The sequence below is a fragment of the Pogoniulus pusillus genome, chromosome 15 (genome assembly GCF_015220805.1).
Source record: "Pogoniulus pusillus isolate bPogPus1 chromosome 15, bPogPus1.pri, whole genome shotgun sequence".
NCBI lineage: Eukaryota > Metazoa > Chordata > Aves > Piciformes > Lybiidae > Pogoniulus > Pogoniulus pusillus.
In genome coordinates, this window is record NC_087278.1 from 12940780 (window position 1) to 12968679 (window position 27900).

The following is a 27900-nucleotide window of genomic DNA, read 5'->3' on the forward strand; positions in this document are numbered from 1 at the left end:
ATTTCATCCATGGGTATTACATGATTTCAGTGGAGGGAGGTACCTAACACTGTCAGTAAATCTGTAACAGGGAACAATGTAATGATTGCCCAAGATCACCACACAAGCAATTAGAAAAGCCAAAATCAACACCCTCTGGTGCTGTTCCCAAACCTCAGGTTTATAGTCTAATCTGTCAGCACCAAGGCCAAGTGCAATCATCTGATTTGCCAGGTGGCCCAGTTATGTATCTATGCTGTGTAACGTGTGAGCACACATGAGGCACAGATATATATGGTTACTACTAGTGCAGGGAGACAGCAGTATCTGTAGCCCAAATTCCTGATAAATTCAGCCTTGAGACAGCAATCCCCACTGAATTAATAGCTCCAAGGTTTGGACTGTTTCATTCATTTAATGCAGTATCAACTCAAGAGTTCCTGCTGATGATGTATATTTCAGCATTGTAATGCACATTTTTTTGGCTGCATTCCCACAAATATTTTCCTGTGCTGAAGTTTCTACTTTTCCACACACAACCTCAGCTCCAGTTGATGTCAGACATTTGGTGGTTTGCCCGTACTGTCTTTTGTTCTGTCTGCAAAAAAGAAGACTGTGGACTTGGCTGCTTGCACCATCATGAAACCCTGGTACTCTTTTCTTCATCTTTCTTCCTTTCCACCTTCCACTTCAGGCATCCTCTCTACTTTGAAGTGCTGAGCAACAATTGAGGAAAAGCACTGGTAGGGAAAAGAACTGCACAAATTTATCTGCCTTGGCTATTTTCATGTATTAATACAAAGTGTGTCTCAAAACAAAAGTTCTGAGGATTGATGAACGGGGCTCAGCAAGGCCTTGACTGATACAATTTCATGCAAGTAGATACTGGCAGACTTACATTTATTTTAGCACTCAGTGTTTTACGCAGGGTACACCGACAAGAACAAGAATATTCCAAACACTTTAAAAATTGGATTCTTGAAGTGATTACTTTTAGCCAAGCGGCAGTAAAGAACTAAAGTGCCTCATCAGTTCACTCTCTGGAGCAAGCACAAAGTGATGACTCTCATGCTACGCCGCCAAGAAACCTTCTGCAAATGGAAAAGAAAGGCACGGACACCGTCACCACCTGCCCAGGGAGAGCCTGTGCGGCTTGCCCCGCGCCTCAGCCTTCTGTTATCCCCAGACTGTGAAGCATCGGCCGGGCACCTCGTGGAGGAAGGGTGCCCAGCGTCGCACCGAGACAGGGCGGCCCGAGGAAGCGTAGAAGGCACAGCGGTGGGGGAAAGCTCACGGGTGTCCCTTGGAGCAGACGGTGGCAGAGGAGTGACAGGCCCGCGGACGTGCCGGACCAGGTTGTGACCGACGAGAGCTCGGCACCATCACACCTGCCGCGCCCCTCCGCATCCCGTCCCATCCTCTTCTCTCAGTGGTGCGGGGCGATCGTTGGCGGCGACTCAAGCTCCTGGCGCTTGTCTCCTCCCCCGCCCGCCGCCGGGTCAAACCAGCCGGTGGCAGCGGCGGCGGCTGCTGCGCATCACGGGCCACATCATCGCCGGGGCTGCCCGCCTTCCAGCCGCTTCCGCGCCTGCTCAGTGGCTGCGGCGCTCACCTAGCTCCGGAGCTGTCACCGCCGCTGGGCTGGTCCCTCCGAGCCTGTCGCCTCTCCGCCGCTGGGATGGAGCCGGACCCTGGGCCACTGCCGACACCACCGTCGCCCAGGTAAGAGGAAAGCGCAGCCCAAGGGGCTGGAGGGGGCGCAGTGCGGGGGCGCCAGCGAGGGGAGGTGGCCAGGATGGGCCGCCGACCTGCCGCCGCGGGGCGAGAGAGGCTGCGGGTACCGCGGGAGGCGGCAGGCGGGCGGCAAACTTTCCGGACGAGTGGCGGAGCTGCCAGGCGCCGCCCTGCCAGCGCGGCGACCCCCGGGAGCAGGGCGCCTGCCCCACCCCAAATGCCGCGGGGTGCTTGAGAGCTGTGGGGCAAGTACCCCGCTTGCCGTAGGTCTCCCTCCTCTCCCGTTCCCCATCCCCGAAGGAAGCCGCCCGGCCCCGCAGCTCCCCTCTGCGCCCTCTCTTCACCCGCATCCCGCCCCTGCAGCCGACTCCGGCGCCGGGGAAGGCACCGCTCGTCACCGGCCTGCCCCAGTGTCCTGCGCTCGGCCCACGGATGCTGAAGGGCGTTAGTGCTGCCCGTGACCCGGTACCCTGCGCTCCTCAAAACTCCGCAGCGATTTTCATCATGTGCCCGTAATTATGCACTGCTCCAGGTGGCATGGACAATGAGCCTTTTCTTTGGTTGGTCTGTGCGTGCACAAGATCTGCGCAGCGTTTCCAGTGGCCCTTATTCCCTGGCACTCTATAGATCCATATGTGCTTGCATTTCTGTTCCCACCTTTGCACCTATGAAAATATGCCAGAATCTGCCACCACACATGCAGCTGCTAGATAAGCGTGGAACTTGTACCCGAGCACCACACATATAGACTTCAGAGATCGTCTTTTTTTTGTCTACAAGCATTGTCATTAAAGTGATGGTACATTTGTACTCTTTCCATACTTTTCTGCAAAATATGGGAGCTTTTTGTGATTTACCTTCTACTCTCTCATCAGTTCTCAATTAAGTCTGATTTGTAGCCATGTCCCTTTCTTGAAATTCAGTGAACATTACCATTTCCTTATCTTCCCACTATGCTGTCCAAGACATTTCATGCCAGGTTACAGACCACGCTACATGAGTCAGGTTCTGAGAAATGGAACATGCAGAATTAAATAGTTTGTAGCCTTAGTGTAAGGAACAAAACAGTCTGTGAAAGGTCTTTGCTCATATATCTTTTCTAGGTAGAGCCCTAGCAGGCTTTAGTAGGCTTCCTAAATTATCCTCTTCACCAGTTCGGTAATGCTGATAAAAAGATGAGAGCAGGTGGGAAGAACCTGTTTTGGCAGGATTCCCTACATGTACTGCCTTAAAGCAACTGTGAAATTGGAACCATAAATGCTGCAGTATGACTGGCAGACACTTTAGAAGGAAAAATAACAGTGTATCATGTTCTTTTCAAATACTTTAAGATATTATCCACCAAAAAAAAAAAAGCAAACCAACAACAATGTGAAGTCTGTGTTCTAGTGCCTAAGTTAATAAGCAGTTCATCTTTCCTTGGTGATGACAGTAGAAACTTCTTGTCAGGATCCCAAATAGTTGCAGTTAGGATTCATTCTGGTAAGTACGTATTGGTTACTGAATCTAGAGGACTGCATCATCTCTTATTTTTCAAACTTTCTCACCTGATTTTGATAGGCTATATACAATTTGCCAGGTATTTTTCATGTTGGCAGGCCATTTGAGTGATTTTTATGACCTGGGCGCATTTCACAGCCTTCTACCTAAATTCTGTCTCTGTGTTGGTCTCTTCTTATTGAGTTGCCTTGAAAGCACAGAGGCAAACTAAATTTTTTTCCCCACAGTTGTGTTTCTCTTTCTTGGGACTGAAATTGAAAGCTGCCATGTTCAGGAAGTAGAATGCAGCAGTCTCAAGCTTGTCTGGAAACTGAACCTGGCAGCTCTTTCAGTGTCTTACATTTTAGAAGGTACATAGAGGTTCTTTAATCTGTTTATTTCCCTCAGTCTTTTTTTTCCTTTTTCTTTTTTTTATTTAACCTGCAATTGCCATACACTAAAGGTCATGTTAAGCAGTTTACAGCATAATATTTAATAAATGGTATGTAATGTCCATATATCAGCATTGCATGCAGCATTTGTAAATTTTCAGCATGCTTTACAGTTTAATACTCAACATTAAAAATGTGGTATAAACAATCTAAGCCCAGCTCTTGGGTTCCAGATTCTACAAAATGGTTAATGATAATGCATTCTGTTTGTTTACTCTGTATAATGATGAGGTGAAAGGCTTTCACTTTTGACTGGTATGTCCATGATAGCAACGTAAATAATTAGCCATAGCAATGATAAGGATGCCAGTGTGATATTTCATATGTATACAGGGCATAAGTAGTGCAGATGGAGCTGTGCAGATCACTGTATCACTTGTGTAAATCTTTTTCTAATCTTAAGAAAGGCCTCCAAAACCTCACATATCAAACTTTACAGGACTTTAGAATTGTTGAGGTTGGAAGGGATCTCAGATAATTTTCTATTCAGCCACCTCTCTCCTCAGTGCAGGGTCAAAGTAGAGCCACATCACCACATCTAGTTGCCAACGATGGAGTGTTCATAACCTCTTTGGAGCAGTGTTCAACCACCACCATGGTTAAAAAAAAGAAAAGGTCATCCCCCCCCCCCATTTTTCTTACTTTTAGACAGAATTTCCTGTGTTTCAGCTTTGGCTCACTACCTCCCATCCTTTAATTGAAAAGAGTCTGGCTTCATGTTTGAAGACAGAAAAAAGAGCCTTTGAAGTAAGAAAATAATCCAGCTTCATATTTGCTTATTATGGCAAAATACTAAAGCTCAGTATTTCATTCATGTTTCATATTACTTTCCTGAATCCCTTTCCAAGACTTGTTCTTGTACTGAGAAGTGTTTCTCAGATAGGCGTGCTTAAGCTACTGTATTTTATCATGGCCTACCTAGAAGTGCAATGTAGAGATTGTTGACTGAAATTAATACTGTGAAATTATGTTTGCAGCCTTTAGGAAAAACAGGGTTTGGCTGGAGTGTGGTTAGCTTTGGATCCTGTGAAAGCCCTCTGTTCTATTTAGATAGGTGTTATCTTTTGGTTTTGCTAGTCAAACTGTGAAAGAAACCAGAAAATTATTTTCCAAGACCTAGACTTTGATACATATTTGTTCTGGTCTGCCATAATGTTGACTTTACAGAAGTTCTGTATTTGATTATTCACAATTATTCCCCTACCCCTTTTTTTGAATGCTCTTTTAAAAGCATAGTGTTTCAATTGGGAATTGTTTTCGTATTTTAAATAGATTGTCAACAGTCTAATCACTGTATGATCAAATTTAGTTGCAGAATCCAGTACCTTAATCCTGCTAGTACTAGGTGTTGTTTGAACTCTGGGAAAGTGTAGAAGCAGCATCTCTTGCCCATGCTCTTAAGGAGGAGTGTGTCTTAAGCAATGTTAACAGTTTGTTTGGATGATAATGAAGGGTCTTCTTACTGCCTCTTCCTGAACAGTTACATATTCTCTGTCATCTTCATCTTTCTCAGATGAATCCAGACTAATCAAGCCAATCAAAAGTGAAGGATGGAAAAATGATCAGGTGTTCAGCTTCCTAGCTGAAGTATCTTGAGGTTTTTCTGAAGCAACCATCCATTTCAAATGGCAGCATCTTCTTTAGCTCATGGTCCTATTTTCCACAGCATCTACTTCTGCTGGTTCATTTTCTACATCACATAACCATCTCTGTGTACTTTTTAAATCGTTGTGTGCGTTGATCTTATTAATTCTCATGGACAAGAATTCTGGTTTACTGTCTCACTTTTCAGGACCGTGTCAGCAAACAGCAGAGTATGGCTGTATTTCATATTTGTTTACATTTGCCAAACTATTTCTTTCTGTTTGCATATGTTTAAATATGTTTTCAGGACTGAGAGAGGTGACAAATACACAGTAATTAGTATGTGATGTAAGATGTATGAAGAAAAAGAAGAAACTATTAAAAGTAGGTACTTAGGAAACAATAAGGAAGTGGAAATGATTATAGTCACAGTCTAGGTATAGCTTGTTATTTTGCTTGTAGGGACAAAGGCAAGGTGCCCTTTCATTTCATATATATTGTGCCAGGTATGATACATTTTAAGCTGCACCCTGGCTTCTCAAAGGGTCTTTGTCTCCTGATGATATGGCAAGAAACCAGATTCACTTAGCTCTTCTTCCTACAGAAACAGATGGGGAGTTTGAGATTTTTACTTCACTTTCTTCATTCAGAAGGCTTTGTAGTTATCTCTACTCTCCAGCTTCTTAAATTCTTCTTTTTCGTGTTTATTTTGAGTTTACTCCCAAGTCTTTTTGGTAGGAAAACCATAAATTACTGGCACCCAAACTGCTTCAACTGTTAGCTCTCAATACCAGCCTCTTCCTCTCTTTTAAGTTCCTAGTTGACCGAACAATTTCTGAAAGCAAAATCTTCCCAGAATATTTGCTTCTTGAAAAAAGAATTAAAATCTTGGAGAAAAGTCTGTGTTAGGAAGATATAGATAATTAATCAAAATAGTTCTGGCTAGAGTTCTTGACCAGTGAATAATGTCTGAGTCACTAGTCTAGCACTAGAGAACATCTAGGTGAAACCATGACAGCTAAACAATGCCTTGCCAAAGCTGTTTGGAAATTTGATCCATATTTCTCCTTGTGAGTGAAATAAAATCCTTTGTTACTCTTACCCTCTCTTCAAAAAAATGACACTACACAAAAAAAACCCAAACAAACAATGGTGTTACTGGGTTTCAGTAGGTGTCTTTGATCATGGACACTTTCACATCTTAATTCTGCCTCTCATTCTTAATTTCTATCACAACTTTTCTCTGGGTATTTCAAAGCTTTCCTCCCTGCCAGGTTCCTAAGTAGCATGCCACTTTCTATCGTCATATATCAGTTGGCAACCTCCAGCACCTTAGAATCATAGAATCAGCCAGGTTGGAAGAGACCTCCAAGATCATCCAGTCCAACCTAGCACCCAGCCCTAGCCAGTCATGTAGACCATGGCACTAAGTGCCTCATCCAGTCTTTTCTTCAGCACTTCCAGGTGTTCAGGAACACTCCACCACCTCCCTGGGCAGCCCATTCCAATGCCAATCACTCTCTCTGGGAAGAACTTCCTCCTAACATCCAGCCTATGCCTCCCCCGAAACAACTTGAGACTGTAACCCCTTATTCTGTTGTCAGTTGCCTGGCAGAAGAGACCAACTCCACCTGGCTACAACCTCCCTTCAGGTAGTTGTAGACAGCAATATGGTCACCCCTGAGCCTCCTCTTCTCCAGGCTAAACACCCCCAGCTCCCTCAGCCTCTCATCATAGGGTTTGTGTTCCAGGCCCCTCACCAGCTTTGTCACCCTTCTCTGGACACCTTCCAGCACCTCAACATCTCTCTTGAATTGTGGGGCTCAGAACTGGACACAGTACTCAAGGTGTGGCCTGACCAGTGCTGAATACAAGGGAAGAATAACCTCCCTTGTCCTACTGGCCACACTGTTCCTGACCCAGGCCAGGATGCCATTGGCTCTCTTGGCCACCTGGGCACACTGCTGGCTCATGTTCAGCCTACTATCTACCAGTACCCCCAGGTCCCTGGATGTGGCACCATTCACCACCACTCTCTGAGCCCAGCCCTCCAGCCAGTTCTTGACCCATATCAGAGTGAATCTGTCCAAGCTACAAGCTGCCAGCTTTGCCATGAGCTTGTTGTGGCAGATGGTGTCAAAAGCTTTGCTGAAGTCCAGGTAGACTGCATCCACAGCCTTCCCCACATCCACCAGGCAGGTAACCTGATCATAAGAGGAGATCAGATTGCTCAGGCAGGACCTGCCCTTCCTAAACCCACACTGGCTGGGCCTGATCCCTTGGCCATACTGTAGGTGCTTTGCTTAGACTACTCTTCCTGGAATTTTGTGGTGGCTTTTTTTTTTCAGTTTCCACAAACCTCTGTTCCACTTTAGTCTTTCTGTGAAGCTCTTTGTGTTGTTGTAGAAGTTTATAATAGCTAGGTTGGTAATTTAATGATGCATCTGCTTCTGATTGTCTATTTTTATACACCAATTCTTTTATTTTCCAGAGATAATGTCACCTTTGGGCCAGGAAGAAACAAAATTGCCTCTTTTTGTTCTGTCTTTCTGTAGATTTTAACAGCACCATTTTGGACTGTGGTTAGAGCTCCTCTGGAACAGCAGCAGAAGTTGTTTAGTTATTCCTAATTGAAGTGTGTGGAAACCAGAATTGAGGCTTTGGAGTTCTTTTGCACCTACAGTGTAGCATAGTCTCCTACAGGGCGGCAAAAGATATTTCAGGAATCTTGGTTACTTAAATTCCTGGTTTGGTCTTTGGGACAAAAAACTTGCTTTTTCTAGCAAAACTTCTTTCTAAGTCAGCTGATAAATTCTCTTGCCAATTTTCAAATACTCATTTTGTGGTGTGGTGGTTTAGATGTACCCTGCCCCCCCACACTTTAGAAGGTACCCAAACTAGACTCAGCCGGACTCTGGGAATGTAAATGAAGCTATTTATTTACAGCTAGCACAGTATACAAGCAGCTATTTACAATATATACAGAAATATACAAGGTAAAAACAATACAGAAAACACAACTCCCCTCCCAGAAACCTGAGTCCCCAGGAGGGGCTCTCAACCACCCCTGCACCTTCCCCCTGCCCCTCTCAACCTTACCCCAGTCCCAAGGAAGAATAGAGGTTCAGCCAAGAGGTTAAGGAGCAAGGTTAGTGGCAGATGAGGTTAAGGAGATGCAGCTCAGTCAAAGCCCAGCCCGAAAGTGAAGGCAAAAATGGTGAGAGTGTTATCTGATGTTTTCCCTTCTTGTTCCCATACCTCTCAGCGAGACTGTGAGGGGAGTAGACATAACCATTGTTTTCCTTTTCACAGCCAATTATCTACTTTTTCTCACCAAAACATTCTAGCTTGCTTCAAACTAGCACATGTGGTCAGAGTTCCCTCGGATAAAGCTATTGGTAGAGGGAAGATCTTCATGTTACATCTGAGTTATCTTTTCACTCATAAAATAACCCAAGTAAGTGGTTCTGTGAACAGCAGGACTTCTGAAGTTGACTTGCTGTGCTCATAAATGAGTTATGCAAAGTAGTGTTTAAAGCTTTATACAGCAAGGGTGCACATTTGGATCATTTAAGAGGCTGTTAGTTGCTGAAAACTTTGCCATCTCTACTCTCCATCTAATGTCTGAAATTGCTCCAGAAATACTGGATGACTTATACCAATGTAACGGAGGGAGGGAAAGTGCTGCAACGAAGGGACGGGGGGACAGCTTGATGCAAGCAAAGTTGCAATTTATTTTAGCAACATACAGGGATATATATACTATCTAGGCTTAAAGCTTTTACCTGTTGATTGGCCATTTTATCATGTGAAAAATCGTCTTTTCTTCTAATCTGTAATCTGTCTGCCACGTCTGGTTCCCGCGGAGCAACAGTCTCAGCATACTCGTCAGATAGCAAGGTCCTGTTTCCTTGCTTCTTCTAATCTGCAAGTTCTCATTCTTCTCTCTTGCACAATGTTCAGGATCACGGTGACTTAGTTTGTGCCCAAGGCTTGTGTTGCAACTGGTCCATGATCGACCATTGTTCTACACTAACGACCTGTGATCCTACATTTCCCCCTTTCTGTTGCACAGAAAAGATTCTGGCTGTGGCACGTTCAATCATTCTCTGAATACATTGCAAAAAACATTGCAACAATATAAGCAATAAGAGTATTACAACTATAACATAACAAAAAGTTTTTACAATACTACGAATCCATCCTGACAATCCCCATCCCCGCACAAAGTTTGTCAAACCAATCTCCACTGTCATCCAAACACAGTTTATTGACTCCCTCTTTCAGTCGTTGAATGCTTGCATGTATTGATTCAGAACGAGCAGATAGATTCATGCAGCATAATCCTTCAAAATCTTCACAACCATGTCCCTGAGCTAAAAGCAAAAAATCAACTGCAGCCTGATTTTGGAAGGTAGCATGGCTAACACTATCTACATCTAGTAGGAGACCTGAAAGTGCCAGGCTCGTAGCATTTGTTTGTTTTGCTAACCAGCATCCTAATTTATTTAATGTCGCTAAAGCTTGGGCTGATGCTACTTGTGGTGCAAAGAAGGAAGCAGCAATCCTTTCTCCTTCATTCCAGAGGAAAGCATGGGAATCTTAATGTAAATGATACCATCTTAGAAGCTTAGTTTTCTTAGGAAATGCAGATTAAAAATCCTCCAACCCTAAGCTATTTTTATTTCCTGCAGTCTGTAAAAATGTGTTTCACAGTGTCTTGAGCTTCTGGAATTGTGTTATCCCACCACGCAGATGTAGCCTGCCTGACCTTTGTTTCTTTCTTCGTGCCAATCATTTACTCGTGTTCATGGAGTGTAGTAATGAATACCAAAATCAGCAAAGCTTCAAGTCAAATTAAGACTGTTCTTCTAATAGATTACCATAACTGTTATCAGAACATGAAAATCAAAGACAAGGAAGGTAAAGTGGCTCCTGATGGAGGAAATGTCAGATTGAGTCTGCCAATACATTGGCCCTGCTGGTCTTAGTTTGATAGTTGGGCTCAACGATCTTAGAGGTCTTTTCCAACCAGGGAGGTGGTTGAGTCACCATCCCTGGAGGTGTTCAAGAAAAGCCTGGATGAGGCACTTAGTGCCATGATTTAGTTGACTGGATAGGGCTGGGGGATGGGTTGGACTGAATGATCTTGGAGGTCTCTTCCAACCTGGTTGATTCTATGATTCTAGGGTTCTACCATGATGCAAATTTCAGAGTAGAAACAAATGCACATCAAATCCTGTTAAACATAGAAGTTAAATGTATTTGTGTGATTTGCAGAAACTGCACAACAGCTTGACCACACCTAGTGTTAATATTGATCAAATGATGATATTTCAGTGGTTGCTAGACATCAGAACAACCTAGCTTTCAGGAAATACCTGCACCTGTGCTTCATGCAACAGTATATAAAATAAGATGGTGGAATCATAGAGTGGTTTGAGTTGGAAGGGACCTTAAAGATCATCTAGTTCCAACCCATCTGCCATGGGCAGAGATGTCTTCCACTAGACCAGGAATTTTCCTAACATTTAACCTTTTTTTATTAGTTTTAATTATTTTTATATTTACCATTGCAGTTTTGTAATACTGCAGGCTTGGTTTTTTTTTTTAATTAGTCTAATTTATTATTTTAGACTAATTGCTTTGAGTTTTATTACTGTCTTCTTTCCTTGATATTATAGTATTTTATGAAAAAAAATGACAGAGAAGGGCAACAAAGCTGGTGAGGGGCCTGGAGCACAAATCCTATGAGGAGAGGTTGAGGGAGCTGGGCCTGTTTAGCCTGGAGGAGAGGAGGCTCAGGGGTAATCTTATTACTGTCTACAACTACCTGAAGGGGCATTGTAGCCAGGTGGGGGGTGGTCTTTTCTCCCGGGTAACCAGCAATAGAACAAGGGGACACAGTCTCAAGTTGTGCCAGGGGAGGTATAGGCTGGATGTTAGGAAGAAGTTCTTCACAGAGAGAGTAATTGGCATTGGAATGGGCTGCCCAGGGAGGTGGTGGAGTCTCTGTCCCTTGAGATCTTCAAGAAAAGACTGGATGAGGCACTTAGTGCCATGGTCTAGTTGATTGGATAGGCTGGGTGCTAGGTTGGCCTGGATGATCTTGGAGGTCTCTTCCAACCTGGTTGATTCTATGATTCTATGATGTATATAGTAACTCTTCAAGATAATTTGTGTGTTTGCTTCAGAGGAAGATTGGTTATTATCATTTTAAATTAGCATGTTTTTGAATTGCACCTATCTGTTTTGGCTTGTCATTCTGTTATGCGGATGGAGGGCAGGGGCTGTCAACACTTAAGACCTATTCTACCCAGAATACTGCCTTGGGCTTACCACCTCTAGCATCTTGAAAGCTGGGGATTGTTGTCTCTTTTTTTTTCTGGACTCTAAGCCAGTGGTGTAGAGTAGGAGGAACAACAGTGGCCTCCTAGTGCATCATAGGGATTCCATTTGTCCATACCCTTGCACCTTGTAGAAAAATCTTCAAGGCCACTGGAAGCCTCAAACTACACACAGTGTCTGCCTGAAAACTGACTTCTTGGACTGAAGAAGGGAAAAGCTCGCCCCTCACCAATTTGCTTACCTTCCACATTGCTGTCTCTTTCTGGTTTGTGCAACTTCCTCACTCACCAACCTTCCCTTTTTTCCTGTTAATATCTTTCAATTTAGGCAGTTAAATGTTGGAAATGATTGGCATTTATACATATATTTGCTTTTAAACCTGTGTCTTGTATATCCTGTGGAATTAAATTATTTTGAAGCTTGAAGATATACTTTTTACTTTTTTGCAGATCCAGTCTTGCTTATGGAATTGTGGAAGATCTGAGATCAATGAAAAAACATTTTTGCCTGCAAAAAAGGATCATTTTGGTTTATCTATTTTAAAATAATCAAGTTGATGACTTGTCTACAAGATTTCTTCCCTGCCATCTGAAGAACAAAGTGCTTTTCAACCTGTACTTCTGTAGCACTATGACTAACTGTAAAGGCAGATCAACCATCTCCAAAACAAATAGCAAAGTTCACGACAGAGAAGGTTTTGTAAACTGGACCATAAATCTTAATACTATTCAGTCAGATAAATTTTTGAGACTGCTTTTGAGTATGGTTCCTGTTGTTTACCAAATAAACCAGGAGGAAAGACATAAAAAAGTGAATGGTGTCTGGCAAGATGGATTACAACCAGCAGGGCACAATTTCAATGTTCGATCTGAACTACACACAGAGTACCATCACTTCTCAGAACCAACTTTTCTCAGCAGCAATGGACACAGCCCATCTAGCTCTAGCCCTAAATATGATGATTTCACCAATTATAACTACTGTGATGGAATGGACACTTCAGAAACAGAGGCCATGTTGCAAGAGGACAATCTATCTAGTGACGGTAACGAAGATACCATTGTGGAAGGCAGTAGAAAACAACCCAAAGAATCCAGTAGTATTATGGCATTGCAGATACTTGTACCTTTTTTGCTAGCAGGATTTGGAACTGTTTCTGCTGGTATGGTTTTGGATATTGTACAGGTTGGTATTTGCTTTGGAAGATGTTTTTGTAACAGGTAGTCTGTGAGGTGTGATATTGTATATTCTAAAGTGTGATATTGTGTGTTTTTACAATATCGAGGAGTAGTTAGGTCTGTTTATGGTTCTGCTACTATGAACTCTTTCCCAAACCTCATCTTAAATCTTTCCCATATTTAATTTGGAGTTACTCAAGTCGTTAACTAAGGATAGAAATACAGCAATTGTCCAAAATTCTGTTGACACTGATAAATGCATACATAGTCAAGTAGGGAGGGTAATCAATTGTGATGCTGCAATACATAGGAGTTTAAAAAGATGTTGCATTATCTCATCTCCTTGTGTGATTTGATCTGTGATAATGCATATGGTGTATAAAAATATGCATTACATTTATATGTTATATGGAATGAATATGAATTTATTTACAACTTTTTTGAATATTCAAGTGTATGTAAGTGACTTTTTTATCACAGTATCATCAGGGTTGGAAGAGACCTCACAGATCACCAAGTCCAACCCTTTACCACAGAGCTCAAGGCTAGACCATGGCACCAAGTGCCACGTCCAACCTTGCCTTGAACAGCTCCAGGGACAGCAACTCCACCACCTCCCCGGGCAGCCCATTCCAGTGTCCAATGACTCTCTCAGTGAAGAACTTTCTCCTCACCTCCAGCCTGAATTTCCCCTGGTGCAGCCTGAGGCTGTGTCCTCTCGTTCTGGTGCTGGCCACCTGAGAGAAGAGAGCAACCTCCTCCTGGCCACAACCACCCCTCAGGTAGTTGTAGACAGCAATAAGGTCCCCCCTGAGCCTCCTCTTCTCCAGGCTAAACAATCCCAGCTCCCTCAGCCTCTCCTCGTAGGGCTGTGCTCAAGGCCTCTCCCCAGCCTCGTCACCCTTCTCTGGACACGCTCAAGCATCTCAGTGTCCCTTCTAAACTGGGGGGCCCAGAACTGAACACAGTACTCAAGGTGTGGTCTAACCAGTGCAGAGTACAGGGGCAGAATGACCTCCCTGCTCCTGCTGACCACACCATTCCTGATGCAGGCCAGGATGCCACTGGCTCTCTTGGCCACCTGGCCACACTGCTGGCTCATGTTCAGGTGGGTATCAATCAGTACCCCCAGATCCCTCTCTGTCTGGCTGCTCTCCAGCCACTCCGACCCCAGCCTGTATCTCTGCATGGGGTTGTTGTGGCCAAAGTGCAGCACCCTGCACTTGGAGCTATTGAACCCCATCCCATTGGCCTCTGCCCATCTGTCCAGGCGGTCAAGGTCCCGCTGCAGAGCCCTTCTGCCCTGCAACCCAGCCACATCTGCCCCCAGCTTGGTGTCATCTGCAAACTTGCTGATGACTGACTCTATGCCCTCATCCAGATCATCTATGAAGATGTTAAAGAGGATGGGGCCCAGCACTGATCCCTGAGGGACACCACTAGTGACTGGTCTCCAGCTGGATGTGGCACCATTCACCACCACTCTCTGGGCTTGTCCCTCCAGCCAGTTCCTAACCCAGCACAGAGTGTTACCATCCAAGCCATGGGCTGACAGCTTAGCCAGCAGTTTGCTGTGGGGGACAGTATCAAAGGCCTTGCTGAAGTCCAGATAGACCACATCAACAGGCCTCCCCACATCCACCAAGCAGGTCACCTGATCATAGAAGGAGATCAGGTTGGAGAGGCAGGATCTGCCCTTCCTAAATCCATGTTGGCTGGACCTGAGCCCTTTGCCATCCCTCAAGTGCGCAGTTATTGCCCCCATGATAACCTGCTCCATCAGTTTCCCTGGCACTGAGGTCAGGCTGACAGGTCTGTAGTTCCCAGGTTCCTCCATCCAACCCTTCTTTATGTATCATTAGGTGTACTGAACACTTGAAATTGCAAATGTCAGTAGTGTGAGCAGGTGTGCAAAGTCACATGGAATCAGTCAGGTTGGAAAAGATCTTCAAGATCATCAAGTCCAACCTATCACTCAACATTATCTAATCAACTAAATCTTTTTAAACACTCCCAGGGACTACCTAATTGCACTAGATCCAGAGAAGCCAGGTGACTGGGGTTTGTTTTAGGGCCAAGTGTTGTATCTCTTTTGGTGTTTTGGTGTTCTCATCTTTGACGTAGAAATACATAGTTGTAAATCTGTTCTGTCTAGGTAGGTAACAGTTTGGACTCAAAACTTTTAGCTGTAATATGAAAACATTGATATATTTAACATTTTTGTGAGAGTTAACTTACAATTTACAGAGCTTTTTCGATGGTCTAAAGAGAATTTTTCAGTAGAATGTTTCCCACTGTACCCTTTTTATAGCACTGGGATGTATTCAAGAATGTTACTGAAGTTTTTATCTTGGTTCCTGCACTTCTTGGTCTCAAAGGAAATTTGGAAATGACCTTGGCATCCAGGCTGTCTACTGCTGTAAGTAACTTTCACCTCCTATTTGCTCTTCAGATGTGTGTTGTAAATATTTCAAAAGGAAGGCAAATATTTGGAACAGAAATATTTTATGTTTATGGCTTAATCTTGTGTATTTAGTCACACAGCACCAGTTGCAGCGTACGCAGTCCTGTGAGCTAGTGGATAGCCAGCCACGTCCTCCAGTGGTACTGCAAAAGCAAACAAATAGAGGCGAAGTCTGTAACAGTTCTGGCTGTTAGTTAGAGGAACAAACAAACAAACAAACAAAAACCCAAAAAACCCCAAACTAACAAAACCCCAAACCAAAAATAAACAAAAACCCCCACCCCAACTAAACAACAACCACAAAGTAAAAGACAGTGGAAACTTGTTACGTGTAACTACTTCCAGGTCAAATCTTTAGCTTAGCTGCAAGATCTGAATTTGAACTCCAGGACAATTACTTTGATTGCTCCTCTTCCTCCAGGTTTTATAAACAGGTGTTGTGCCATATTGTATCATTCTTTACTGGAGAGTTTAATCAGAAAGCTTACTACTAGACCTGCAATTTACATGCCAGTCAGTCCTCTTAGACCTCTGTGAAAAAGGTGATTCTGACCTTTGCATTTTTCACTTTGATTTCATTCACTCCCTCTCTCTTTAGTCATCCAATCTTTGGGCTTGACAGCCTCATCCTAAGTGAAAACAGAGGGACTGTATTGATCAGAGCATATCTAAAGTTATTTGGAGGCAGTTGTACAATTCATCTCTCCTTCTGTGACTAAATATGTACTAGCTGGCTCTCCACCAGATGCTCTCTTTACAGTAAATGCAAAAGCCTGCCTCTGAGTAGCTTTACCTTTTGAAGAGGAAATTTCTACCTTGACTTCAGCTAATTTGTACTCTTTTTACTCAGCTTACAATTGCATCTGAATTTGTAGACATGTCTGTGCTCTTGGAGCTGTGAAGTAATTATCTTTCCTTCATTGTGATCATGTAGTCAGCCAAAAAGTAATGTCTAGTTAGCGAATTTCTATTATCTGTAATATATCTGATCTCAAATGTAATCTGGACGCCTTCATTCATCTTGTTGCCCAAATTCCTACTGTAGCTGCTCCTTGTTGGCCACTCACAGTTTCCTATCCTGTCATTTGGCTAACTCCCTCAAGACTATGTTTTTAATCTGTCTCAGAGCATAGCTTGCACTTGTCTTTGGTGTTAATGTTTGCCCTACACCCTCTACCCGCTGCTCTGCTCTGAATGGGCAATTTACCCAAGTACACCACACACAAATGACTGTGTAAGGTGTACTTGGGTAAATTGCCCATTCAGACATAATATTTATGTTGTGCATTTTGTGTCCTTCAGCTTTGTTCCATAGTTTTGCTCACTCATATTGTCTCAGTTCACTCCCTTGTCTTTTCTCTGTTCCTTTTTGGTTTTCACCAAGAAGTAAAAAAAAAAAAAACCCAAACAAACACCAGGCAACACCAAAACACTGATCCCTGCAAACTTACACAGACTCCTATTTTGACTGTGTGTTAATAGGGTTAGGCATTAGCAGTATGGCTTTACAAACAAGGATAAACTTGATCTTTATGGAAATTTGGAAATATGGAAAGGAGTAGCCTTTCTCTTTCTCTCCCTGCCAGACTCTGAGAGCATTTATGCGTGGTTACATGGGTGCATGTAATGGATCAGGTAATTTGGTAGTAGAGAACCTTTACTTGCTCCCTTAAAAAAAACAAACAAAAACCTCAAACCAAAACAAAACAAAAAAATCCAAACGTTTTTCATCAAACAAGCAACCCAATTTATGTTGCTATGAACCCGCTCATGGAGTTGGTAGATCTGGGTCAAGAAAGAAACTGTGAATATGTAGCTGATACTAGGAGAAGGAGGAACTATGTCATTTGGCATCAGCTGGTGGTTAGGTTGGATGAGGCATTTTACAAGGTTACTGTTTTAACAGGGGCTTTGGGGACTTTTTTTCCCACAACTTCTCAAAGAGAGAAGAGTGAAGCTGTTTATAACCTACCATTTCATTAATTTAGCATTCATAGTTAAGGAGAATGAAAAGGAGATTCCTATCTGGACTTCCTTAAATATTTCTGTAACAATTAAATTTAACACATGTATTTGAAGAGCTTTTGACTGTGCTTTGAAGACCATAAAACATTTATAGTATAGATTAAGATAAAATGTCTTATTACACTTGTAAGCTTTTAAGTTAGATTATTTTTTTACTACTTCATCCTCTCAAGTCACTACTATCACAAAATGAAAAACAAATGGAAGTAAAACCAACTGGAAAAAAAAATTATCAAAAGACTAAAAAATATAAGCATTAATTCTTTCTGTATTTTGAGAAGTGTATTATCTTATATATCAGTATTCTGTGGGAAAGGAACAGTAACATTGATGCTTAACATGTAATTTTTGTCCCACATATCTCAAAAAGGAAGTTATTTTAAACATAGTCATACTGCAGTTCTGTGAACTGTTCTTCAGATCTTGTTTGTGAGACAAGTAGAAGAAGGAAATACATTTAAAAAGAGTCTTCATGTACTTTGTTTGTTTCTTCATGTGCTTTTTTTTGCTGTCTGTCCAGCCTTAGGATTTATATCACAGTGTCATAAATCTCTGTCTGCACTGTATAAGTGAAAAGTTAGAGTGCTAAGCAGTATTAGATGTGCTTTCTGCTCTCCCATAAGCACCATCAGTTTTTCTTTGCAGCTAGTTCCATTGTAATCAATTAACATGTTTGCATGAGAGTGTGTGTGTCCTTACATAGAAATCTACACATGTGATGGTTTGGGCTCTCACCCGCCCCCCCACACTTTGTATTTGCCCCAGCTAACTCAGACGGACCCTGGGAATATAGATGAAGCAATTTATTTACAGCTAGCAGAATTTACAAGCAGCTATTTACAATATATACAGTTATGTACAATTATATACAGAAATATACAAAGGATAAACAATATAAAAGCACAACTCCTCTCCCAGAAACCTGAGTCCCCAGGAGGGGCTCTCAAACCACCCCAACACCTCCCCCCGGCCCTCTCAACCTTACCCCAGTTCTCAGGAAGAAGAGAGGTGCAGCCAAGAGGTTAGGGAGCAGGGTTAGAAAGCAGTGATGTTAGAAAGATGTGTCTCGGTCTAAGGCAAAAGCAAGAGAAGAGACAAAATGGAGAAAGTTTACTTCTTCTTCCCAGAGCTCTCAGTGAGACTATGAGAGAAGTTGACATCAATTGTTTTCATTTCACTGCCCGTTATCTAGTTCTTTTACCAAAACATTCCAGCTTGCTTCAAACTAGCACAACACATTTTACTACTGCCTTATAGGATTTAAGGACTATGGAAAAAAGTTTAGTCTAAAGTGACTGAACAGTTTCCCTTCCAGGTACTGATCTAATCTGGGGATGCTTCAGCATTCCTGGAATATAAGGTAGGTAGAATATCTTTAAGCCAATATTAAACAAATTACTATGTAAAATTACATGAAGTTCAGATACTTTTGGATAGATACTGTAAGTACAATGTAAAATAAAGAGCAATGCTTGACTTGAGAAAACACAGTGTGGTTTTACCTTGCTTTAGAAAGGTCTTTTTCTTTTGTGTGAATTGCATTATTTGTGGGTTTCTAACACATTTTCTAGTGATTTTCAAACCAATGTTCAAGTACAGTTTTAAAACCAAATGTCTGGAATTACTTTCTAATTTTGACAGGTAAATATTGGGAAAATGGATTCTCCAATTGAGAAATGGAATCTAATAATTGGCAATTTGGCCTTAAAACAGGTAAGTATAATGGATTTATTTGATGAACTCTTGTGAGCTAAGTTATTGCAAAAGTCCATCACAAAAGTTGGTAAGTATGGAGACAGACAGTGTTAGTTGGACAGACAGTGTTAACTAGCTCTGCTGGCTCACAGTAAATGTACAAGGATTTTTTTTTAGTAGTGTAGTTCTCTTGATGAACTCCTGTTGATCAGAAGAAAAGGTAAAATATTTTTTGTCACTGTACTGCAGGTATTTATTTTTCAAATTGTTCTGAGAGAGGATTTGAGGACAATTAGAGAAAAAGTTCAGATTTGGCAAAACCTTTTAAATTTGACCACTGAAATGTTTTCAATACTGTATTTGTGTTGGATTAAACCATTAAAGAAAGTATGTGATAGAGCTTTTGGATAATAGTATTTTAAATAGCTGGGTCATCTGAGGAAAGGAATGTTTGCTCTCCAAAGCAACTATTTCTTGAGCTAAAGAACTCTTTCATGTTCATATGTTATAATACAGCATAAAATACATGAAACATTTACACTGTGACTTCACTTTTTGAAATGGCTTAGGAGCCTCTTTTAGGTATTGGCTTCTGGGAAACCTGATGCTCTTTTCACTGATTTTACTTTTGTTATACTTGAGTCTCTGGAATGCTGATGAAGCTTTTTCTACTGGTATAAGATTTTTCCTCTTGATCATGCAAGGTTACCATCCTGGATGGATGAGGATGCTTATTTTACACTTTGCAAATAATGTAGATAGGAAGAAAGAGCAGCAGAAAATGATTCCGTAGTCCTTCTAAGACTATCAGTTATTTTAAGAATTATTTACCTCTTTGTCTTTTTTTTTTTTTTTTTTTTCTTTCCCTGCCTCCAGGTTCAGGCAACAGTAGTTGGTTTTCTGGCAGCAGTGGCTGCTGTAATATTGGGGTGGATTCCGGAGGGCAAATACCGCTTCGATCATTCGGTCCTTCTGTGTTCTAGCAGCGTAGCAACTGCATTCATAGCTTCTCTTTTACAAGGTAAGAGGAGTATGTATATGTTATTTAGCTTCCTGTGGCTGGTGAATGTATATTATGTTGCTATGCCTTGTTGCCATTCCGATGTTGCTATAGCAGTAAGGTAGAGCATAGGTGAAACCCAGCTGAGGATAGGATGCACTTTTGCAGTTTGGATATGGACATGCACATTGCATTCCTCCCATCACACTCTTTGAAAAGATTTGACTTGCATGACCTTCTGAGCATCTCTAAAACAAAAACTATGGGGTTTAGGAGTTACCCAAGAAGATGGAGAACTTTTCTCCTTTGTTTTCTGCACTGATTAATGTACAAAATATTTCCTAATATATATACCTATATATTAAGGGATCTGTTAATTTGGAATTAGACCTGGATGTTAGGTCAGCTGAATCCAATTTTTTTTGTTAATGCTCCTTTTATGTTAGTTTGTGCTCTGCTTTGTAGCTGAGGTGAACAAGTTGGCTTGTTATATGAAGGATTTGGACCAAGGTCAAGTCTCCCTCTACCAACCATGCCAGTGTCTGTTTGGAGCCATATGGCATGACGAATTTCATCTTCTCTTCCCAAAGGTCGAGAAACATTTAACAACAAAAGACAGTAATTAATGGACAAAGGGAGATGGGGAAAGTACCTCCCTCTATTTGTGACATATCCTAGTCAGTGGGTCTTAATAGTAGTAAGTCAATTAAAATGTTTAACTTCTCTCTCTCCCTTTTTTTTTTTTTTTTTGTACTAACTTGATATGCTTTGTTCAGTGGAAATTACAGAATTGTTAAAGTTTTGCATGGAATTGAGAGCACACCTTTTTTATTTTTTAGTGAGTACAAAGCTTTTGAGTTTGATCATATGCAGACTTAATAGCAGAGAGAGGACTGGGGAACATGAGTACGTTTTTTCCTCCTCTCATATGTAATTTGGACATGAAGAGAAATTTTGGTGTTGTCTGGTGATGGGCCAGCACAGGAAATTACTTTTTAAGCTTCATTCTCCTACACATGAATCAGGTGCTTTAGAAATATTGTGATCCTACAGGATAATTTCAGTTCTTTCTTTTGAAAATTTAATGCAATGTTACCCTTTTGGCAGTATCTCTGAAAGTGAACTTCCTAGCATACAATGTGTACTATTATTGGTATAATACATGAAAATTGTTATACTAATTCTTCAAAGATTCTTCAAAATCACACAAAGGATGGCACACACAGCTGAAGCTCTTGTGTGTATTATATCAGAGGAAAGCTACTCAAGTTAGGCCAAAGAAGGATGTCACTAAAAATGTGAATTTATTTTTTAGTAGCTGTTTGCATTGTGCAGAGAACTTCCTCTTTAAAAGCTGGTATTGCTATTTATAGGAAAAAAAAACAAGACAAAACAAAACCAGAAACCAACATCCTCAATTTAAAATGTTTTAAATGTATTGCAAGTAACATTTTTATGTGTTATTTTAGCTTTTAGTTTATCATGTAGCTTCTTGACTTTTGGTGCTAAGTCCATGACTGGAAATCCTGCATGATATCAGGTTTCAAAGTTTTTAATCCTATGTTATTTTCAGCCTAGTGTAATTTAAATTTCAGCCAGCTGAAGTTAGTAGGATGTAGAAAAAATGCACTGCATACATTTTAGCTCAGGAAATGGCAATAATGCTAATTCTAGTCATAAGCAAAGTAGTTCACTGTACCAGTGATGCTTGATTTTGTGTGTGGTTACTGTACTTTTTTAATATATATATTTTTTTTTAATGGCTGAAGTTTTCAAAATGCAGACATCAGTCAGGTGGGATGAAAATCATCCTAGGACACAAACTGTTTGAAACTGCTGTTGTCTTGCAATTTTCTGTGGAGTTGCAACAGTAGATGTGGTTACCATACTGTTGTCTTTGTTGAATCTAGGAATAATAATGGTGGGAGTTATTGTTGGCTCGAAGAAGACTGGTATTAATCCTGACAATGTTGCCACTCCTATAGCAGCAAGTTTTGGAGATCTTATCACTCTTGCTATACTAGCATGGATAAGTCAGGGTCTTTATACTTGCCTTGGTAAGTATGTTTTTAAGTTCTCCTTAGGAACTTATTTTGGGTTGGGAGGTTGGAGAGAATGCAGGCAGGGAGAGGTTTAGAAAACTTTTAGTATGGCTGACTTTTTTCATCAACATTAATACTATTAAATGATAAATCTTAGAACCACAGAATCATTTCAGTTGCAAAAGACCTCCAAGATCATTGAGTTCAACCATTTGCTATCTCTACCAAGTCTTTTACTAAACCATGTCCCATAGCATCACATCTGTGCAAAACCCCTCCAGGAACGGTGGCCAGTGCCAGAACGAGAGGACACAGCCTCAGGCTGCGCCAGGGGAAATTTAGGCTTGAGGTGAGGAGAAAGTTCTTCACTGAGAGAGTCATTGGACACTGGAATGGGCTGCCCGAGGAGGTGGTGGAGTCGCCGTCCCTGGGGCACTTCAAGGCAAGGTTGGACGTGGCACTTGGTGCCATGGTCTAGCCTTGAGCTCTGTGCTAAAGGGTTGGACTTGATGATCTGTGAGGTCTCTTCCAACCCTGATGATACTGTGATACTGTGATACTGTGATTCAAACTTCTCCCTGGGGAGCCTACTCCAGTGTTTGAGAAACTTTTCAGTGAAGAAGTTTCTTTTAATAGCAAACCTAAATCTCCCTTGTACATCTTGAGGCCATTTCCTAGTCTCTGATTTTGGGTAGCAACATTATGCCATGATCTTTTTTAAATTACAGAAATCACTAACCACAATCTTGGCACATCTGCTTACTATCTGAAAGTCTCACAGTGTCACAGTTGATCTACATGTGAATTAGAAACTGTAGGTACTGAATTTACTTTCTTGAGGGGAGGGAGGTTGTCTTCAAGTTTTGTTGAATGCCTAACCCTAGATCAAATATTTGCTTCCCAGAGTCTTTCTGAAGTGTTGTCCCCTTGCAAGCACTAAGGGGAAGGAATTGAGCTGGCAGTCGTGGTCAGCTGCTGGGACTTCTGCTTTGAAAATGTTTCATTGTTAGGGTGCGGTTTTAGACAACATTCACATAATATCTTGAGCTGTAACTATGCCCAGATTAAAAATAACAATGATTGAAGTACTTTTACTAAAAAACAAGTCTCTAACAGGTAGGTATTTCAAGAAGTGAAACCTACGTTTAGATTGGTTTGTGCTTTGTGATTGCTACGACTTTTAAACGACTTGCACAAAAACTGTTGTCAATTTCCTTCTGATTCTAAGTGCTGTCCCTCTGCAATACCTCCTTGCTCCCTCATTTTCCCTTCCAGTACCATTTTCCAGCTTCCAATACCCCTCTGTGGGATAATAATAAAGGAGTTTTGATTCACCTCTGAATTTTGTTCTAAATTGATTATTTTCTTTTAGGATTTATTAACCTAAATATTCAAATCTACTGAAAAAAAAACTATGTTTCTGGCTCCTTTCTGCAGGGTGAACCTTGTTTTCAGATAACAAGTTGGAAGGGGGAAGTTTTTTATATACAGACTTTCTGGTTGCCTGTAATAGAGCTGTAAACTTGTGCTTAACCTTTGGTTTAAGAGGATGCTTGATAATACACACCCAGGAGGCATGGGAAATGACTGTAGAATTCTTACCTCAGCTGGGGCCAAATCAAACATCTTGTTTGGGCATCAACATATATATATATATATATATATAATATTATATATATGTGTGTAATTTAGTTTATCCGACTGCTTTAAAAAAGAATGGCAAAGCTATAAAACGTGTGGGCTTAAATACTAGAAGTGTAAGACATCTTTCTGTCGTTCCCAACTGTCTGAGAGCCCTGCCTGTGAGTCGTTGTTCAGTAGCTGGGGAAAGCACTAGAGGGCTCCCCAGGACCAGCGCTGGGGCCCGCAGAACACGGAGAGTGCTCTGCAACAGGCAGAGCGAATGTAGTAGATGAGGACGGCTGTCATTTGTCAGTAATGATCTGAAGAATTCTTTTAAGCCTTCCTTTTCTTCCCCCCCCACCCCCCCCAACTTAAATATATACATTTATCTCTCGTGGGTCCAGGCTGAGAAGACAAATTTTTTGTGATTCACATTATTATTTTCAGGCCCCTACCAGCTGCTTTGAAGAAGTGTATTTCCAGTTTACCTCTAATTCATACTAGAGTTTGCATCATTTTCAGCAGCACTACGTTGAATTGTATGTCCCTGCACAAGGAGTAAACCACAGAGCATCTCCAAGCTGAAAGATTAACTCATATCACTTTACTAAAGGAATGAAGGGTTACAGTAAATGAAGATCAGTAAGGACTGGCTGACATCCTTACTTCTTCCTTCTTTTCTCCTTCCTTTTTTAATTTAAGGTCACAGAAGTTCAGTGAAAAGTTAAGTGCTTTTAGGAACTGCTCTTCCGCTGTGGAGTGGTACAGATTCTATAGAAGAGCCAAGCTGGATGAGATTCATTTTACCACATAAACTACCTGCTATAAATCTTATCAAAAAGGGAGTGGAACTAGCCCTAAAAAAAGAGTCTTTTGTTCCCTCTTCCCATTCTCCAGCAATTGCAGAACACATTTCTTCTTCTGTGAATTAACTCCGAAGGGACACTGTAGCCAGGTGGGGGTTGGCCTCTTCTCCCAGGCAACCAGCAATAGAACAAGGGGACACAGTCTCAAGTTGTTCTGGGGGAAGTATAGGCTGGATGTTAGGAGGAAGTTCTTCCCAGAGAGAGTGATTGGCTTTGGAATGGGCTGCCCAGAGAGATGGTGGAGGCACCGTCCCTGGAGGTCTTCAAGAAAAGCCTGGATGAGGCACTTAGTGCCATGGTCTAGTTGACTGGATAGGGCTGGGTGATAAGTTGGACTGGATGATCTTGGAGGTCTCTTCCAACCTGGTTGATTCTATGATTCTATGATTCTATCTTAGTGTGTAAAAGAATTCAAACCCAAACAAAACATTGGTTGCATTTTGTTTCATGTCACTGTCTCTTCTTGCACTATGCGCTTGGGGTTTTATAAATCACATATTCATCTTCTTGAAAGTCACCTGAGTTTTGCTTTACTTACTGTAAAAACAGTAGCTTGTGTCATTTTATGGATGTGTATTTCTTTTTTCCCTCTAGCTGCTGTTAACTAGCGTTAAATATGTTGGATTCAGCTAGTCACATTCTTGAAAATCAGCCATGGGTTATCATGTTTCCCAAGATTTGTGCAAGTGCCCTTGGCTCTGGTAACTTGCTGAGTTCTGAAGTGATCCTGTTGCACTACAGATAGAAATTATATTTATTTGGCTTGGGTATTCCTTCTCCCTCCTCTCTCTCTTCTCCCTCTGCTCCCAAGACATTTCTGTGGCAGGATGATCTGTGTATGTATAGTTTATAATTAGCATTTTACATAGTTAAGAATATTTAGAAGTTAGCTACTAAATAATTACTGGTTAGTATTCACTGTTCATTTTCTGGACTGATTTCAGTTTTATCTATATGCACATTTATTAATTTCCTTTTCCAGAAGAAAAGAATCACATGATGTAATTTATTGACTCTTAGAGTTCTTTGCAGTTCTTGGAATAAATTCTTAGACTGTCTTTCCAAGCTTGGAGATTGGTGCAGATAGTGAAAACACTCTTCATAGAATCATAGAATCAACCAGGTTGGAAGAGACCTCCAAGATCATCCAGTCCAACCTAGCACCCAGCCCTGTCCAGTCAACTAGACCATGGCACTAAGTGCTTCATCCAGTCTTTGCTTGAACACCTCCAGGGATGATGACTCCACCACCTCCCTGGGCAGCCCATTCCAATGCCAATCACTCTCTCTGGGAAGAACTTCCTCCTAACATCCATCCTATACTTCCTCCGGCACAACTTGAGACTGTGTCCCCTTGTTCTGTTGCTGGTTGCCTGGGAGAAGAGGCCAACCCCCACCTGGCTACAGCCTCCCTTCAGGTAGTTGTAGACAGCAATGAGGTTACCCCTGAGCCTCCTCTTCTCCAGGCTAAACACCCCCAGCTCCCTCAGCCTCTCCTCATAGGGTTTGTGTTCCAGGTCCCTCACCAGCTTTGTCGCCCTTCTCTGGGCACGTTCCAGCACCTCAACATCTCTCTTGAATTGAGGAGCCCAGAACTGGACACAGTACTCAAGGTGTGGCCTGACCAGTGCTGAGCACAGGGGAAGAATAACCTCCCTCGTCCTGCTGGCCACACTGTTCCTCTTGTATTTTCACACATGCTAAGAAATTCTTTAGTTGTCAGTTGGAGTGAAAAAGATATTATTGTAAAAGGAATTGTTTTTGAACTTTAGTTTCCTTTCCTGTGTTGGAAGAAGTTCTGTAATACAGATTACAGTGGGCTAATTGTAAAAGAATTTAAAAAATGACTGGGTAATTAAGGTAATCCTCACCATTGCTTGTGTATTTTGCTGCTCAGTGTTTGGTTGCAACAGAAGATCTTTGCTGATCAGCAGGATTTGCCTCTTAATTAAATTGGCAGTCTCTCAAAAAATGTGACAAAGTCTTGGAACTTGTTTTGTGCCCTTTTATATTTTACTAAGTACAGTACATTAGTGATAATCTTTCATTCTGACCTTTAAATATGAGGCTATTTGGCACCTGGTACATGCAAATTCATCTCACCTTGGCTTCATGTGAAAGGAACAGAAAGGGGGGAAGAAAGAGTAGCAGGGATACAGTATGATTTATGTTTGGGGGGGAGAGGAAGGAAAAAAAGTGGGGGGAGAAGGAGAGCAGTTTGCAAAATTGAAATGAACAGTGTCTTTCCAGTGTTAGGGCACCCAGGGATCTTTCTTCATTGCAAGTGGAGGGAAGGCTGTGTTTATCTGGGCAATGAGTAGTTCAAGAACTGTGCATCAGTACATTTTTGTTCTATTTGTTTGTTTTTATTTTGATGAAACTCTAATAGTCAAATAAAGAAATGATGTATTGTGATACTTTTTGGAGATAGAGCTCTTTAGTTTAGGCTTCTATATTAGATCACAGAAAGAAGAGAAAGGAGGCAAAAATAAAGAGGCACCACTAAGGAAGAAGACAGAACAGTTAGATAAGGAAGGGGAAAAGTTACTTCTTTTGGGCTTTGTCTCATGCTCATTCTAATGGCTTTCTAACTTCAGCTTATCCAGTGAAAGGTATCTTATTGTCCTTTTTGCTGGCTCTGCTGCAGTCAATGCAGAAGGATAGTAAGTTGTAAAAACTCTACAGCAATTCTTCCAAGACTAATTTTAACTCCACTAAGATAGCATCAAAGTAGTAACTGCTTGGATTTGCAGCCTCTCTAATGAATGAGAACACATTTTTGCATATTAAATAGTCTCCTTTGGTAAAATGTTAGTGTGTTCTATGTCAACTATTTCAACTTATGAATTTAAACTATATTTTGCATCAAGACTTGGTCAGATTCCCCAAGTTTAGATAGAATGTATTTGACATTTAATAGAGGACAGATTTCTTATAGAAGTCAGTATGTGTAAAAGTGGAATGCTTGTATAGTTTATATATATAGAATCATAGAATCAACCAGGTTGGAAGAGACCTCCAAAATCATCCAGTCCAACCTATCACCCAGCCCTGTCCCATCAGCTAGACCATGGCACTAAGTGCCTCGTCCAGGCTTTTCTTGAAGACCTCCAGAGATGGCGACTCCACCACCTCCCTGGGCAGCCCATTCCAAAGCCAATCACTTTCTCTGTGAAGAACTTCTTCCTAATATCCAGCCTAGACCTCCCCTGGCACAACTTGACACTGTGACTCCTTATTCTGTTGCTGGTTGCCTGGGAGAAGAGACCAACCCCCACCTGGCTACAGCCTCCCTTCAGGTAGTTGTAGACAGCAATGAGGTTACCCCTGAGCCTCCTCTTCTCCAGGCTAAACACCCCCAGCTCCCTCAGCCTCTCCTCATAGGGTTTGTGTTCCAGGTCCCTCACCAGCTTTGTCGCCCTTCTCTGGAC

The 27900-nt window shown here is 41.7% G+C and overlaps 1 protein-coding gene across 1 annotated transcript in view; it reads left to right on the forward strand.

The window, feature by feature from the left end:
- The first annotated feature begins 12028 nt into the window (after positions 1-12028).
- The window catches only part of SLC41A2 (solute carrier family 41 member 2), a 42794-nt gene continuing 26922 nt past the window's right edge, over positions 12029-27900 (forward strand). The window contains exons 1-5 of the mRNA XM_064155422.1: positions 12029-12761; positions 15066-15173; positions 18885-18956; positions 19815-19959; positions 21849-21995. Coding sequence (XP_064011492.1) covers positions 12207-12761; positions 15066-15173; positions 18885-18956; positions 19815-19959; positions 21849-21995 — 1027 coding nt within the window. The 5' untranslated portion in view covers positions 12029-12206. The remainder of the gene's footprint in view (positions 12762-15065; positions 15174-18884; positions 18957-19814; positions 19960-21848; positions 21996-27900) is intronic.